Below are 18,153 nucleotides of genomic sequence, written 5' to 3'. Positions count from 1 at the left end.
TTTTTAACCATTTCATCAAGGACATCTAGGCCAAACCACTCCTTTACAGCCATGGCATTTGACGCCAAGATAATATAGCCTAGTTTCCCTCAGGAAAATGGACAAGATGTATCAAAGCTAAAGCTCAAATCAGATCTCCTAATTCCAAATCAAAGGTCATTTCATGTACATGCAATAATTAGGATTTAAGATGAATAGATTTTCTAAGATTCCTCTTTGTTAAGTTACTGATTTCATCAAAGTATAAGAATGAAACTTAGTTCAGTAGGTAAACCCCAATTCAAGAACAAATTCACTAATTGGCTTTTAGGATTCTTATGTTGCTATATAATTTCTTGAAGTTACATTAATGACAATGGAAAAAAGGAAAAGTGTCCGCCTGTAGCATATTTTTATGATTACTTCCACTTGAAAATAGAGACAAAAGGCTAACAATAGCTTATTTTTTTCCCCTGCCTGAGAAATAAGCTTGATTTTGGTTTTATTATACAATAAATTACAATATGCTTCACACTGGTCAACATGACCTTGCTAGAAGAATGTTTTATTAAAACTCATTTCCTAAAGTGAGAACAAACAGTGAAAGCCAACTATTAAGAGTTTTATTATCCCCTGAATTATGTCCTTCCCAAGCTAAGATGTTAGATCTTAACTCCCAGCTCCTCAGAATATTACTGCATTTAGAAATGGTCTTTGAAGCAGTAATTAAGATAATATGAGGTTTTGGCCTGGGCCCTAATCCAATATGACTGGTGTCCTTAGAGGAAGAGGAGATCAGGATGTAGACCCACAGAGGGAAGAGCAAACAAGGACGCGGCCAGAAGGTGACCACCTACAAGTTGAGGACCGAGGCCTCCGAGAACCAGCCCTAACCCTCAGAACTGGGAGACAATAAATTCCTGTTGTTTAAACCACCCTGTCTCTGGTGCTCTGTTATGACAGCCTGAGCAAGGTAATAAGGAAATAAGCCACCACCTCCTTCTGACCAGGCGGGAGGCAGTGAGCTTGAAGTGTCGGGGTGAACCACGTGATGCTAGAGCTCCCATCGCCAATGGAGCTGCAGAGATGGGCTCCTAAGACCCCCTAGACCTTCTGCCCCCTGCGGATTCTTTTCCCATCATTCAAAGAGGACCTTCATCGCTGAATCAGGGCTCAAGAAAACCACTCATTCTGCAGCTGAAATAGACACACTGATCAGGAGTGGAGGACTGCTCAGGTGCTGGAGGAGCAGGTGTGGTTGGACGGAGGGTGGGTGGAGTGAGTGGCGCCATGTCTGTTCTCAGCATCCGCATGGACTGTGCCCTTCCCTTTTCAGTACCTGAGCGAGAGTACTCCGTTCAGCAGCAGCACAAGACTGGGATAAATTCAGGGCTCATGCTACAAGATTTAAACATACTTCTAAAAGTATTCTTTTTATTAGATGCCTGATACTGGCAAGTGGCTGAATGTAAGGTAAAAATAATAACTCCTCTTCTTTCCTGCATCTAATTCAAGAGTAAACCAGATAAAATAAATTTCCTAGGCGCTTTCTAGCCAGAGTGTGATTATCACTGGTATTACGTTGTGATGGGGTTTTCTCAAGGTCACTCCAGAATTAGCGGCACCAGGGGACCAAGCGTTCATCCATTATATGGGTTAAAATGACTAATTGAGGGTCTGAGTTTAATTATACTCATAAGCAAAGGCACAGTGCAGCTCCTTTGATGGCCTTATTAACATTCCCCTGTACACAAAGATAGATGGGAAAAATTAGGGTTGTATATTGTTGTCCTTTAGGACAAGATGCTGAAGTGGGAATAGAATAATAAAAGTAAAGAGATGGCTCGGCTGCACTAGGAAATGAGCTGCGGATGTTAGCAACACCAGCCTTATGCAAACACTTCAGCTGGAGATAAAGCCCTCTGTGCTTGCGACTAAATGTAACACGGCCAGACAGTAAGGCCCATCTGAGTTGTTGTTTTGAGCAGGCAGACTTTTAAAAGTAAATAAAGGATACTCAGGAAGGTTTTACCTGCAGTTCAGGATGAAATGATGATCAAGGACATGAAGGGATCATTAGGATATTGATTTGTGATATTTTAAATGGAAAAACACAGTCATGCTTTGCAATAAATCCTGAAAGCATTCATTCTGTACTCAGCCATGGGAATGGAACGCCTTAAATGAGACTTAAGTCATGTCACACGCTCTGTGTGAGACACAGAATGACTGAGGACTGTCACACGTGCATGCTAAGTCGCTTCAGCTGTGTCCGACTCTTTGCAACCCCAAGAATTGTAGCCCTCCAGGCTCCTCTGCCCATGGGATTCTCCATGGCATGGGTGGCATGCCCTCCTCCAGGGTATCTTCCTGACCCAGGGATCGAACCCACATCTCTTTTGTCTCCTGCGCTGGCAACTGGTTTCTTTACCACTAGCGCCACCTGGGAAGCCCACAGGCTGTCATGGTACCCAACAAGTTCAAAGCCAGCAAGTCCTCGTGACTTTCCTTGTGAGCATGCGCGTGTTCAGGTGTGTCTCTTTGTGACCCCATGGACTGTAGTCCACCAGGCTGCTCTGTCCATAGAATTTCCCAGGCAAAAACACTGAGGTGGATTGTCATTTCCTACTCCAGGAGATCTTTCAGAAGCAAGTTCTAAGTCAGGAGGGGAAGAAAGGGCAGCTCATAAATGGGTAGAAACCATGAGCCTCAATTCCTCTCTCACTGGGAGATGCTTATTTAACAGCTGCCAGTCAAAACGGTTGGACTTGAAAGTCTTTGGCTGACGCATCCTCACCTGGTCTTGCAGAGCCAATTCTGCTGCAGGAGGTGAGTTGCTGTGAGCCTGAGCTACGGAGGGGAATGCCCTTGGTTTAGAGAAGAACGACTTTCTGGACTTCCCTGGTGGCTTAGTGAATAAGAATCTGCCAGCCAACGCAGGGGACACCAGTTTGATCCCTGGTCCAGGAAGATTCCACATGTTGCAGAGCAACTGAGCCCGTGGACCACAACTACTGAGCCCGTACTCCACAAGAGAAGTCACTGCAATGAGAAGCCCACACAGGGCAACAAAGAGTAACCCCCACTCGCCGCAACTAGTGAAAGCCCACAAGCAGCAATGGAGACCCAGCACAGCCAAAATAAATACAATTTTAAAAATAAAAAAAGAATTGACTTTCTATCTGGATCTGCCGCTATCAGCTTGGTGTGTGGGAGCTGTCTGGGGACAGACAGCCTCTCTAGGTTATTCACCCCTTTCTTCTCCTTGGGCTATATGCTCGGGTGCTTCCTCTACTTAGCGGGGTCTCTGTGTTCCTCACTAGTGTGACTGTATCAGGTTCCTGGGGCTGCCAGAACAAACTGCCACAAAGTGAAGTGAAGTCGCTCAGTGGTGTCCAACTCTTTGCAACTCCATGGACTGTAGCCTACCAGGCTCCTCTGTCCACAGGATTCTCCAGGCAAGAATACTGGAGTGGGTTGCCATTTCCTTCTCTAGGAGATCTTCCCTACCCAGGGATAGAACCTGGGTCTCCAGCATTGTAGGCAGATGCTTTACCGTCTCAGGCACCAGGGAAGTCCACCAAAAAAAAAAAAAAAAAAAAACTGTCACAAACTGGATGTCTAAAAACTACAGAATGTTATTCTTCCATAGTTCTGGAGGTTAGGAGTCCAAGATCAAGGTGTCAGCGGGGCTGTGATCTCTCTGAAGGCTCTGGGGAAGAAGCCTTTGCCTCCTTCTAGCTTCGGGTGGTTGCTGGCAGGCCTGTCATTCTTGGGCTTACAGCTACATCACTGCATTCTCTGCCTCTGTCTTTACGTGGCTGTCCTTCCCCAGTGCCCTTCTGTGTGTATAAGTCCTCTTCTCGTAAAGGCACCACTCACTAGACATAGGGTTTACCCTAATTCATCTTTTTAAAAAATATCATTGAAGTACAGTTGATTAACACTGTTGTGCTCATTTCCATTGTATAGTAAGTCAGTCACATGTATATATTCTTTCTCATTTTGATTTTTAACAGGATACTGAATACAGTTCCCCGTGCTCTACAGTATGACTCTGTTGTTTATCCATCCTATATACAAGAGTTTGCATCTGCTAATCCGAAACTCCCAATCTGCCCCCTCCCCACACCCCTCACCCCTTGGCAACCACAAGTCTGTTCTCTCTGGGAGCTTCTCTTTCGTACATAAGGTCATTTGTGCTATATTTTAGATCCCACATATGAGTGATATTCAGATGGTAAAGAATCCACCTGCAATGCGGGAGACCTGGGTTCGATCCCTGGGTTGTGAAGATCCCCTGGAGGAGGGCATGGCAACCCACTCCAGTATTCTTGCCTGGAGAGTCCCATGGACAGAGGAGCCTGGCAGGCTACAGTCCATGGAGTCACAAAGAGTTGGTCACAACTGAGTGACTAAGCACAGGAAATATGGCATTTGCAGTGTGACCTTATAATTTAAAAATTTTATCTGCAAAGACCCTATTTCCAAATAGGGTCACACTCTGAGGCTTCAGGTTGACACAGATTTGGAGGGACACTTATCCAACCTATCCCAAAGGACACTTATCCAACCAGTCCATCCTAAATGAGATCAGTCCTGAATGTTCATGGGAAGGACTGATGTTGAAGCTGAAACTCCAATACTTTGGCCACCTGATGCAAAGAGCTGACTCATTTGAAAAGACCCTGATGCTGGGAAAGATTGAAGGTGGGAGAAGCAGGGGATGACAGAGGATGAGATGGTTGGATGGCATCACCGACTCGATGGACATGAGTTTGAGTAAACTCCAGGAGTTGGTGATGGACAGCAAGGGCTGGAGTACTGCAGCCGTTGGGGTCGAAGAGTGACTGAACTGAACTGAACTATCCAACCTACAGCAGTGACCCCAGGCAAAATAAGCTTGCCCACAGGCACAGCTGGACTGACCTTCACTAATGAGCCTTCAGTGTGTAGTTGGTCAACACACATTCTGGCTGAAGGTGATGATTCTTGCCAAATGTTATAGGAGGGTATTTTATCACATGGTGTGCAGTGAAACAATCACAGGTACATAACTGAGTCAATTTCAAGTCAATTTCATCACCTGACTAAGGCCACAGGAAAGTGGTTTCCCCGGAGGAATCCTTAAGCATAAAGAGGAAAAAAACCCAACACAATAACTTCATGAATAATTAAGTCCTAGGCTGTTCTATCAGCTTTTCATATTTATTTTAAGCCATATTTGTAAATTTTTAATTAAAAATTAAAGCTTTAATTGAGCAGAATAGGAACAAAAGACAAAATTTAAAAGGAGGAGAAACAAGGAGGAAGTCAAGTGTTGCTGTGTGCGACTGGTCGGGGGGAGGATGAGGGCTATGAATTGTAGCCCTCCAGGCTCCTCTGAGCAGAGACGAAGCCGATCCCTGCCCATCACCCCCAGCTCTGACACCTGAGGCCCCCACCTGCCACTCCCTCTTGGAACCCCATAATCCATCATTCCTAACAACTCTCTCCTTCAACAAAATTTAAGAGAACTTTTTTTTTTTTCCCATTTTTATCTTCTTTTCTTAGTGATGGGTAGATATTTTAGGAGCAACTAGATCAGCTTTTTAAAAATTTCATTTCTTACTCCCCAAATGAATTTTAAGTGGAAGAGGACTAAGGGCATTATCTTGTCATTTTATATTTTATATGTGCTTAAATTTTGGCTATGTCAACGTGATATGCCATCTTCCCATGAAGTTTCACCATGCCTTTTTTAGAAAAGGCAAAGCCAAGGGGCTCTTCTCTGTAGAATGTTCCCAGTGAGTGCGTTAGAAGCTTGAGACTGGTGGGGCAGACACCTCCACTGATTTTGGTAAAACAGAGGAAAGGCTGGAGAAACTGGACCGAGTCTTTTAAGACATTTCAATTTGTATAAAGACTGGACAATGTGAGTGTTCTAGATCCTAGTTTACTAAGGCATAGGTCTTCTTTTTAACTTAAATTTCACTCTGATAAGCTTTTGAATATTTAAGAGTGGTGCAATTTGCATTTATAATCTTTTTTTTTTGAAAAATAAAAAGATGTACTCTTTCAGAATAGCAGTTGCTTACATTTTTCACCTTGGCTTCCTGTCCTGAAATGACATAAATAAATTTGAATCCTGCTAGGAACAAAAGTTGAGAATAATGATATCAGATAATGATCTGATAAATTTACTTTACCTATCATACACCCCTACTGGAGTTATAAGCTACACTGAGCTAGGAAATACTATCCCAGGAAAAGAGTTTAATTTTTTTTTTACATTTCATTTTCTTCCTATATTCTTGAAACTGTAGCTGTAGAAACAAGCCAAAAATATGAACTCACTTTAAGTCATCAGTAAACAGATGGAGGAGTTTAAGAACTGGAAAAATAATGTCCACTGTATTATCTAGGACATGTCTTAAAGTGTAGTCTTTAAAAAAAAAAAGATACTCATTGTACTAATTGTTTAACTTAAAATGTAAGACAGAGGTGGAGACAGGGGACTTCAGTGGGGGTAGGTGACTCTGCGTGGGGCTCCCCTCATCCATACTCCGGGTCTTAGCAGAGGAGAAGAGAACGTGAGAAATAAGGGGGAAGGAGGAGACAACTGACAATTAAAGGCAAAAGGGATATTGGCCAAGTAGATGCCACTCAGAGAACGTCAAGAAGCAAATGAGAAGACCCAGCCCCTGGGAGAGTGCTGTCGATTCTTTGGTCGGGTGGTTGTCTGTGTTGCTCCAGCACAGACCTACAATGTCAGCTCACTTAACACGGCCTTTTCCATCTGTGTGGTGTAGTGAGCGGGCACGGTCTGGATCAGGAGTCAGGATGTGGATGAAAATACTGGCTTCCTGACTTACAACACAGGACCTATTGAACTTATAATATTTATGAGAATGAATGATGCATGTGAAGCAGAAGCTCCTGGACCTTGGAAGTTAGGAATTTTGTGAATAAAACTGCTCCTCTTAATTTTACATAAAAATCGGCACACTCTGTAGAACAAATGCAATTTATTGGCCTTTTTCACAAGATAAACTGGGTCCTAAGTCATATACTTATGTTTTAGCCTGATTTCATGGAGTATGACGGTGGTGGTTATGACACATTGGAAAAGACTTGTAACATGCGACTTAGGCATTTTTATACAATTTAGGTAAATTTCAAGGGTAAAACGATATGCAGATATTGGGAGGAAATGTATAAAAAATGCTAATGATGGTTATCTCTAGGGGATGAGGTTTATGGGTGATTGTTACATATTACTTTATGCTTGCAAGTATTTCTAGTAGTCAGCAATAAACGTGTACTACTTGCAAAGTTAGAAAAGAAACAATAAATATCTTTAAAAGTAAAAAAAAGATTAAAGCTATAAATTAATGGGCCAGATCAAGGTATGCAAATGTTATATAAACTCACTATATCATCTTCTTGGGCAAATTCACTGTATCATTTTTTTTATATAAAATATATATTGAGTACATAAAACTGACTAAAAGAACAATTGCTGTAATTTTATTTTCTGCTTTAAGAAGCAGCAAAGCACCAAATTCTTTCTAAATATTGTGATAGAAAAAAAAAAAATGTTTCTTGCAAAGGAATAAGCCCAGATGTGACTTATAAATTGAGATGATCTGCTTATTAAATTACATTTTAAGGACTATATTCAAATTATTTCTGCAGTTCCAGGAGGACTTTTGCTGAGTGCACTGCAGTATCTTTAATTTAGCTCAGTTACGTGTGTTTCATATCCTCTTGTTTTGGGGGGATTTGATTTATTAAGCCTCAGTTACATACAAATAATGATATGTGCCATAAAACTTCTCTAACATTTAATAAGATATTGAAGCTATAATTTAAATAAGAATAACATGAAATGATGAAAATATTTCCGAAATAAAAAGCAGACCTAAAACAGCTATGGAGATAGCTCTCATAGCTACAAACCAGTGATGGTTAAATTTAACTGAATGGAATAAAACATTGATATTTACTTTTGTCTACAGGAGGTACCTTAAAAATGAAGTCTGCAGGGCAGCCCATAAATTCACAGTGCCACCTTTCATGTCACCGCTCCCCTCCCTACCTGCTTTTACTCTGTCCTGTAAAATTGCTCCCAGACATAGCTGATCATTATGTTCTCTTGGTAAAAGCTTCGCCATAGCTTTCTGCCCCTTAGAGATTCAAGTCTACCCTTCTGAGCTCTGCTTTGACAGCCCTTTATCACCTAGAGTGAAACAACTAAGCGAGCTGCATTTCTTAAAGTCTGCTAGGTTTGCAGATTGGCCACAGATCCTGGAGTTAAGTCCCCCATGTCAGCGTCAGGAGTGTGTGCTGATCTTTCTGGCCTCAAGGAGATCCCAAAGCATTGACTGGTGGAGCCCTTTCTCTGCCTGACCCCAGTCTCATCTGGTTCTTGAAAGCTTTTGTGACCACATTGGCTGAATAAGCCACTCCTTCCCCGGTTTTTCCTCCTGTACTATCCTGTGCGCCAAGTCGCTCAGGCGTGTCCAACTCTTTGCGACCCCATGGACTGTAGCCCGCCAGGCTCCTCTGTCCACGGGACTGTCTGGGCAAGAACACTGGAGCAGGTTGCTATTTCCTCCTCCAGGGGATCATCCTGACCCAGGGATCAAATCCACACCTCTTGTCTCCTGCACTGGCAGGGCGTTCTTTACCACTAGTGCCAGCTGGGAAGCCCATTCTGAACTATCCTAATCATAATACTAGGACTCACTGCATTGGTGTCATTGTCTTCCAAGGGATTAGAAGGTGAAGACATTGGTTTATTTTTGGTTCCCTGGTCCCTTCCGGGCACACAGCAGGCACTTAGAAAATGCCCGTGGATGAAACGGAAAGGCAGGAAGAGCATACAAAGCCACTTCTTTCATGTAAATAAAGATCTTGGTTTTGTTGAAAGAATTAAGAATGTCAATATAACCTCACATAGTAAAATCTAGACGCTTCCATCATGATATAAATATTTAAAACATTTTTTGTGTATTTTTCCAACACTGGTTCTAAGCAAATGGTAATAGAAATTTCCTGAAACCTTTCATCTGCTGAGTCTTTATTTGACAAATTCATTTTAGCCCTTTCCCAGAGCTGTGTTCTTCCCCTACTAGTCCAGTCTGCTCATTGATGTAGAATGATTCATAAACATACTTAAATAAGAGATTAAAAACTCCTATTTCTTTCTATAAGAAGGGGAATGTAATGGAGCAAGACCCTATGGGGTCCTTCCCAGAACAGACCCTCTTCCATGTTGCCCACTGGCCTTTGGTCTGTAGAAAAACTTTAGTCAAAGAATAAATTTAATCAGAGAAGTAAGAAGAGGCAGAAAGAAAGGAAAACAGTCATGCAAGACAAAATAATACTTTAGCCATTAAACAAAGTCAAGGACCTTTTGTTCCTCCTCGAGGACTATAGATAATATTCTGAGCCACGTCCTTTGAGCTGTTTTGAAGATGCTGAAACTTCCACCAGTGGGAGAAGTTAACAGTATGCCGCCCACAAGCACGTAGACCCCAGACCGGTTGGAACCAGAAGGTTGATGATGCTGACTCCAGATTACCTCATCACCAACCAATCAGAGGATGTCCATGAGCTGATCACGCCCTGCTCCTTCAGCACTCTAAGACCCCTCACTACCCCTCTTCAGGGTGGGGCACAGTCTTCAGGGCATTAACCCATTGTGGCTGCCTCTGCCTGGCAAAGCAATACAGCTATTTCTTTCTACTCCACCCAAAACTCTGTCTCTGCCTTTTCTGTTTGGCACCAGTGAACAGAGGCTAACTTTTGGCAACAGAAGGAGCTTAATGAATTAAGAGGGAAGTGAAATAGTCACCATATTTTGATAGACCCTACTTTGTCACTCACATGATAAACACTGAAAAGTGGGGAAAACCCTAAACCTGGTTTCATGTGGGCTAAGAAAAGCCACTTAGGCTACAGGAAACTCTTTCTGAATCAGATGTCAGAAAGACATCTTTTTGCTTTCTATGAGGTGGTCAGTCCTGGCTTGAAGCAGAAGCAGCACTGGTCAAGCCTCTGTGTTTGTGAACTTGGCCAGACGACCTACAAAGGGGAGCCATGAACTCTCACTAGTCTGGTTTCTTCATCTGACTTTTATCAAATGAAGCTGAATGTTCATATATCAGTAGGCTTCATCCTTAAATCAAACATCATGAATATATAATTGCATTACTATATAATTTACAGAGAATATTAACTGATGGAGCCAAACTGATCTTTATTAACTAAATGTCTGCAATCGGTTCTGAAGCACTTCGTTCCATGATCCTCACTGGGAACGATGACACTCTTCACAAGTCAAGGATGTTAAGAAAGGAAAACTACCTGCAATAGTTGCATATAACAGAAATAGGAAAATGAGGTAGAAAGGGTCAGCAATGCCCACAGTTCTAGCTTTGGATGAGCTATATTTCTTCTAGTAGGGCAGGAGGTTTCTTAAGGACCATGGAATTTAAGAGGTTATAAAATGGATGTCTCAAAAGTGGGGTTTAGAGAACTGTAAATTTGGCTTATGGTGGAGCCTACCTAGAGAAATCATGTCAAAAGGTCATTGTTTCATGACCTTGAGGAAAAGCAAAATTGTTGGAGGGCTTCCTATTCCTGTCCATGAATGCAAGCTGATATTTATGGAGGCCAGCTCTCTTTAGCTCCCTTTATGGATGCACATTCACACACACACACACACACACACACACACACACACCTCTCAAGACTGGAGGCTAAGAGTACTGTTATAAATATTCATGAGAACTTTATTATTAATATCACTGAAGTGATTCTGTTTCTTCTCAGTTGAGACTGGCACTTACACCTAGAAGCTGATCAACTGTAAGAGACGTGGCAGCTTTGGGGCAGCCCAGCTAAAGCAACTCTGTACATTTCACTTTTGAAATACAGACTATTGGACTAGGTATCTTAAACCACATATATCCCACCATTAAGTTAAGCTGGCAGAGATTCCTCACTTTCGCACAATGTACAATATCCTTGGGAACACCGTTTCTAGAGATTAGAATAAGCATACCTTAATTATTACATTCTTTTTTCTAAGAGCAAAAACTAAACAGAACATGTAAAACATCTCAAGAGATTTCGATGATGAGTTTCAAAAAAAACACTTTGGGAGATAATTACAACACATTTGCTACTTTTATTATTTAAAAAAGACATTTCGCACCACAGGCCTTATTAAAGAGCTATTTTTAAGAATTACAAGCTCTAGCAGTCACGTTGAAAAATTTTTTAAAATAAAAATAGATACCAGAGACAGTTACTGTGATCCCTATGTGTTTGTCATAGACTCCTCCAACCAGTTGGTCTGCCTGGTTATGTCACAACACTTGTTGTCAATCAAAGAAAACTATATTTGGTTGCACTGACAACATTTATTTATGTATTTTTTGCCTAAGATATAAGAAAACATGTTAAATAAGTCAAATTCTGGGGTAGGTACAGGGCAAAGGAAGATGAATATATCTCTTCAGTACCGCATTAGAAATGACTTTTGCTAGCTTCTTGCACTCTATTGCCATAAGAATATTCTAGGACGTTCTGCTCCTCAGCAAAACAGCAATAAAGTTACAGAAACCAAAAGCACCTGAAGACGGGAGGGAGTGACGATAACGTGGGACTCACCTTAGGCATCCAGTGGCATTTCGCAGCACTTGTGAGGAATGCAGCTGTATCTTCCGATCATCCTGAAGAGGTGAGTTTTCCCAGCCTGAGTGTGGGATAATCACCGCGTTGGTCAGCACTGCCAGGGTGTCCTGGATAATTGGCATTTTTAGTGCATCGCAAGATGAGAGATTCCAAAGAACTCCTGCAAGATACACACAGAGTGTTGGATGGTCACCGTTTTCCTTAATCAAGTTAACAGCATAAGCAGGAGAGACTAAGATAGTGTAAGTACGTGTTCTAGAGCATGCCCTTCGCTTTAAAGCATTTGTGTGAACCCATTACAAAAGTGCTACGAAAATCTAACACGTAGGCAGAGGAACTGTAACATGATTATATTCGTTCCATCATGGAGAGTAATTTAGGGTGAGAGCACCAATGGAATTGAGGATATCAACCCTGCTTCTATTCACAATTAAGTACAATGAATCCAAGTCCCCAAATTCAAACCAAGACCAAAAAGTTCCAAAAGTGAACTGAAATGGACTAGTAAGACATCTGAAATAGACATGGAAGACATCTTTGTGTTATCCAGGATCTCAACATGCACCTGTGGTTTATTGGATTCACTGAGTTTCCTATAGAACCAGCCATCATTGTGCAGAACCTTTCAAGGATCCAGTATAGGGTCTGGTGCTCACAGGCTCAACAAGGAATTAAAATTTGCTTTCACTGGTTCTGTTAGCCTTTCTCTTAAAACAATGCTCATGGAGGACCTAGGGATTGTTCTTCCTTATGTAACAGCAAAGAGAGCAGCAGAAATGGAATAGTGTGTCAACAATAGACAGCTTAAAATGGAATTAATTTCAGAAAAGGTCTAAGAATTACATACACATTATAATATCACTTGAAATGCTTTTAAAATAATTGCTATTTTTGTTGTTCAAAATTGTACACATAAAAGTAAAAAAAAAAAGAATAATATTCTCTTTTCCTGTGAAAGACTGTATTTCCCCCAAGGCTAATGTAAATAGACATCATCACTGCAGATATTGGGAATAAAATATCATAGCTGTCTTTAGAAGAACAACTTATAGTTTACTTATTTAGTAACTTTTCAATTGATTTTAAAATGAGATTGTGCTTCATCTATCATGTTATTAATAAACAGAATTCACTTATTTCTTAAATTTGTTTGATTAGTTTCTTGCTTTGCTCATATTGAACTACCCAAAGGCATTAATACTAACCTGAAAATCAATGATATCTGATTAATAACTAAAATAATACCTTAAAATCAGTTCTACAAAAATGTGACTTTAGAAACAAACTTTTCCACTGGTCTCTCAAAAGAACGTTTTCTGGAAATTTTATTTAGGTAAATGCAAGAGAAACAAAATGTTTTTGGTGCTTTGAATGTAAAAATGAATTGTTAGTACAGGGGGTTGGCTTGAGGTTGAATCCTATCTGCCTGTTTTGGAAATAAAGTTTTACTGGAACACAGCTCTGTCTGTTCATTTACATATTATCTATGGCTGCTTGTGTCCTACAAGGGGAAAGCTGAGATTTGGGGACCAACATAGTATGGCCCCCAAGCCTAAATAAATTACTATTTGGCCTTTCCTACTCGCCTCTGTGGTTAGTATATGGGCCATTTTCTATATACTTCTGTGTGCATGTTTGCATTGCCGTTAGCATCCTATATAAAAATGCTTATTGGTGCACAGAAGCTGCTCAAAATACATTCTGACTTGAACAGATGTGAAATGCTAAGAGTATTATCACGTGTATTTATTTTGATTTAAATAATATATGAAGCTGCTTTTTAGTTCATTCCATTAGGAAACATTTTACTGAATTTTGGATGATCAAAATAATCAAGATGAATACTTTCATTTATTCATAGTCTCACAACAACATTCTTTTCTCTATTAAAATAAATACTTTTCAGTTTTAAAAAAGCACATTTAAATGAAATTACTATCTACCCCCAAGTTTGAGGATAACTTTAAAAAATATCACATTAAAGGGTTTGCAAATTTTTTTAACTGAAGTATAGTTGATTTGCAATGTTGCATTAGTTTTAGATGTACTGTGAGGTGATTCATACACACACACACACACACACACACACATTTATATACATATATATATACAACCTAGACAGCATATTAAAAAGCAGAGACATTACTTTGTCCACAAAGGTCCATCTAGTCAAGGCTATGGTTTTTCCACTGGTCATGTATGGATGTGAGAGTTGGACTATGAAGAAAGCTGAGAGCCAAAGAATTGTTGCTTTTGAACTGTGGTGTTGGAGAAGACTCTTGAGAGTCCCTTGGACTACAAGGAGATCCAACCAGTCCATTCTGAAGGAGATCAGCCTTGGGTGTTCATTGGAAGGACTGATGTTGAAGCTGAAACTCCAATACTTTGGCCACCTGATGCGAAGAGCTGACTCATTTGATAAGACCCTGATGCTGGGAAAGATTGAGGGCAGGAGGAGAAGGGGACGACAGAGGATGAGATGGTTGAATGGCATCATCGGCTCAATGGACATGGGTTTGGGTGGACTCTGGGCATTGGTGATGGACAGGGAGGCCTGGTATGCTGCGCTTCATGGGGTTGCAAAGAATTGGACACAACTGAGTGACTGAACTGTACTGATATACATTTTTTTCAGATTATTTTCCATTATAGGCTATTCTGTTTTTCTAAGTATACAACACACATATACAGACACTGCTGCTGCTGCTGCTGCTGCTAAGTCGCTTCAGTCGTGTCCAACTCTGTGCGACCCCATAAGAGGGCAGCCAACCAGGCTTCCCCGTCCCTGGGATTCTCCAGGCAAGAACACTGGAGTGGGTTGCCATTTCCTTCTCCAATGCATGAAAGTGAAAAGTGAAAGTGAAATCGCTCAGTCATGTCTGACTCTTAGCGACCCCATGGACTGCAGCGCACCAGGCTCCTCCATCCATGGGATTTTCCAGGCAAGAGTACTGGAGTGGGGTGCCATTGCCTTCTCTGTATACAGACACTAAACACTGAATGTTTCCATTACTAAATCCTGATTTGAAAGTACCAATACATGAAAATTGAGGCTTGTAAATGTCTTAAAACATGGGTTCTATATTTTGCCATAAAATACATCTCCTCTAAAGACTACACAGTAGAAGACTTCTCCATTTTCATCATTCAGTGAAGTTAAAGATTCTAAAGACATTCTATAATAATAAAGACATTTTTACTGCTTCCTAACAAACAGAAAAGAGGTAGGAAAGGAAAGGAGGAAATCAAAGATGAGGTGAAGGCCTCACATACTATCTGATAAGAAGTGAAACATGGGAAAGAAAGAGACATTTCAGGCGACTCTTTATCTGGCTGTTCCACCTCAGCTTTCTTATTAATTCATTCATCACTGTAACCTAATTCTGAATCAGGCACAGACAGTAGTTTCCTGTTCACGTCCCTCCACCTTTCCAGACGGGCCCCATCTGTGTTTCACAGGCTGATCAACTTACCTCAGTGCTTGACCCAAATCTCTGAATGTTCTCTCCTGGTTTCTATCTGCAGCCCACATGGGCTCCTTGGACTCTGAGAAACACAGGCATCTCTGGTCAGGGACACGTTTTACCACATCTGCATGGATGAGGACTTGGTAAAGTGGGTGCAACACTGCAGAATTTCTTTTAGGGGAAATTCAGCAAGCCAGTTCACAGCAGGGCGCCCTCCAAACTTGGAGTTTGGCTTATCTGGACAGAGACGAGCTTGCGTGTAGAAGCAGCAGTCTCTGGGGACACTGAGGTAAAGCCAGGTGTGACTGGCACGAGTCAAGAGTGGGAACAGCTGGAACTCTACACCTGCCTTCCAGACACCTACACACACACGAACTCACATGCACACACATATCCACACATACATTCACATATACTCACAGACACATACACTCATACCTACACACATCCACACACTCATACAGGATACTTACATACAGATTCAGTCACACCTACACTGCACACATACATTCACAAATACACACACCTACACATATACACATACTCACACAATATACTTACACACACACACACAATGCACATGTACATTCACATACACTTACAAATACACACACACACCCCTACATACATTCACACAAATATTCACATATACTCACACACATACATACACACAGTCATGCAATATACCTGCACATACACGCTTAGACACATACATTTATACACACTCTTACCTACACACATACACATATTCACATGTATTCCCACACACACTCACACAATATACATGCACACTCTCATATATACACACACACACAGAAACTCACACCTATACATATACACACATTCACAGGTATTCAACACATACACACTTACACAATATACTTATACACACACACACACACACACACACACATACACGTCCATTAGTCCCTGGTGAAGGGAGACAGATTAGTGAAGAAAAACAGGGACATAACTAAGCATTCTCCATGAACGAATGGGAAATAGGTGTTTTGCTCAAATTTCTCTTCACTCCTTCCCCTCTCTTTTCCAGGGTGGTTTCCTGATGTTCCCTTCACATGGAGGGGCCTGATCCTTCCCCCTTCGAGTGAGGTCTGGACTAAGTGCCCCGTTTCTGACCCACAGATCATAGAGGAGATGACAGAGAGACCTCTGAGACGAGGTCACACAAGGCACTGTGGCTTCGGCCCAGCTCTGTCTCAGGTAGCTTATTTGAGGGGGGCCCTACCGTCACCTATGAGGACCCTCAAGAACCATGAAGATGCCCACGTGGAGAAGAATGGAGGCATCCAGCCAGCAGGGACCCCTCTAGGAAGTAGACCCTTGACTCCAGCCTACAGACGATGCAGCCTCTTCTGTGCAGGACCCCGAGCCAGAGACAGGCAGCCCTGCCGCTCTTGGCTTCCTGCCACTCAGACAGCGTGTGAAGTAGACAATCGTTGTTTCAATTGTCAAACTAGAGCTAAGTCATTATGCCAACAAAGGTCCATCTAGTCAAAGCTATGGGTTTTCCAGTAGTCATGTATGGATGTGAGAACTGGAATATAAAGAAAGCTGAGCGCAGAAGAACTGATGCTTTTGAACGTGGTGTTGGAGAAGACTTTTAAGAGTTCCTTGGACTGCGAGGAGATCCAACCAGTCCATCCTAAAGGAAATCAGTCCTGAATATTCATCGGAGGGACTGATGTTGAAGCTGAAACTCCAATACTTTGGCCAGGTGATGCAAAGAATGGACTCATTTGAAAAGACCCTGATGCTGGCAAAGACTGAGGGTGGGAGGAGAAGGGGACAACAGAGGATGAGATGGCTGGATGGTATCACCGACTCAATGGACATGAGTTTGAGTAAACTCCGGGAGGTGGTGATGGACAGGGAGGCCTGGCCTGCTGCAGTCCATGGGATCACAAAGATTCAGACACGACTGGGCGACTGAACTGCACTGAACTGAAGTCATTATGCAGCACTGGTAACTAACGTCCCTTCCTTTCACTTCCCTCTCCTCCTCTGTCTACTGGACTCACTTTTCCCCTTCACAGCACTTTTTCCTCCTTGCACTTCTCTTTCTGACTTAGATTCACTTGTTTTCTCATTCCCTACATCTCTTCTGGCCTCTTCTAAAGTCTATGTGAGAGGACAGAAGATACAGGAAGGGGCTCTCAACCTTGTAACTAAATCTAAAATGCATTTTAATTTGGGTGACAAATAATATTTAACTTTTAAGAATGTATCCTTCTTCATATCTGGGACTTACGAAATGGCCAAGCACTGACTCTAATTTGGAATAATGTATTAGTCTCCTACTGCTGCTGCAACAAGTGACTGCAAATGCTGTGCTTATAATAAGGCACATGTATTATCTTACAGTTCTGGACGCCTACGTTTAAAATGGACCAGTGGAACACAGCAGACAGCGCTCCTTATGTAGGCTCTAGGGAAGAATTTCCTTGCCTTTTTATGCTTCTAAAGGCTGCCCGGGTTCCATGGTCAAAGCCCGCATCACTTCAACCTCAGCATCCATGATCACCTCCTCTTCTCTGACTGAACCTCCTCCCTCACTGTTGTAAGGACACCTGTGATCACATTAAGCCTGCCTGGATAATCCAAGATTATCTCCGCCTACCCACTTCAAGATCCTTCACTTAATCCCACCTGCACAGTCCCTTTTACTGCATAAGATAAAATTCACAGGCTCACATCTTTAGGGGTTACTGTCCAATCTACCACATACCCCTTAAAATATTCGGTTGCGCTTAAAACAAAATTAAATTTCTGACTGTAGTTCCATGATCAGGCCTTTCTCTCATTCTCTAAATTCATTTTGAATCAGAACCTTTGGTTTATTCATTTATTCAGTCCACACAGACCCACTGTGCACCAGGCTCTGTTTGATACAGAGGGGACATTAGTGAACAAAACAAAAAGCCCCTGCCTGTATGGCTCTCGCATAAATGCAACTCAGTATGCTCGTCTTAGTTTCATTTCTTCTCCTTGAACAACAAGC

The 18,153-nt window shown here is 41.8% G+C and overlaps 1 protein-coding gene across 2 annotated transcripts in view; it reads right to left on the bottom strand.

The window, feature by feature from the left end:
* Positions 1–18,153, bottom strand: part of CTNND2 (catenin delta 2) — a 935,828-nt gene that overhangs the window by 187,674 nt on the left and 730,001 nt on the right. For both annotated transcript variants that reach the window (XM_068990784.1, XM_068990785.1), the window contains one exon: positions 11,644–11,827. In XM_068990784.1, the coding sequence (XP_068846885.1) occupies positions 11,644–11,827 (184 nt within the window). The remainder of the gene's footprint in view (positions 1–11,643; positions 11,828–18,153) is intronic.

This window comes from Capricornis sumatraensis, chromosome 18 (assembly GCF_032405125.1).
Source record: "Capricornis sumatraensis isolate serow.1 chromosome 18, serow.2, whole genome shotgun sequence".
Classification (NCBI taxonomy): domain Eukaryota; kingdom Metazoa; phylum Chordata; class Mammalia; order Artiodactyla; family Bovidae; genus Capricornis; species Capricornis sumatraensis.
The sequence above is the reverse complement of the archived record's forward strand: the minus strand, read 5'-3'. Positions and strand labels throughout refer to the sequence as shown.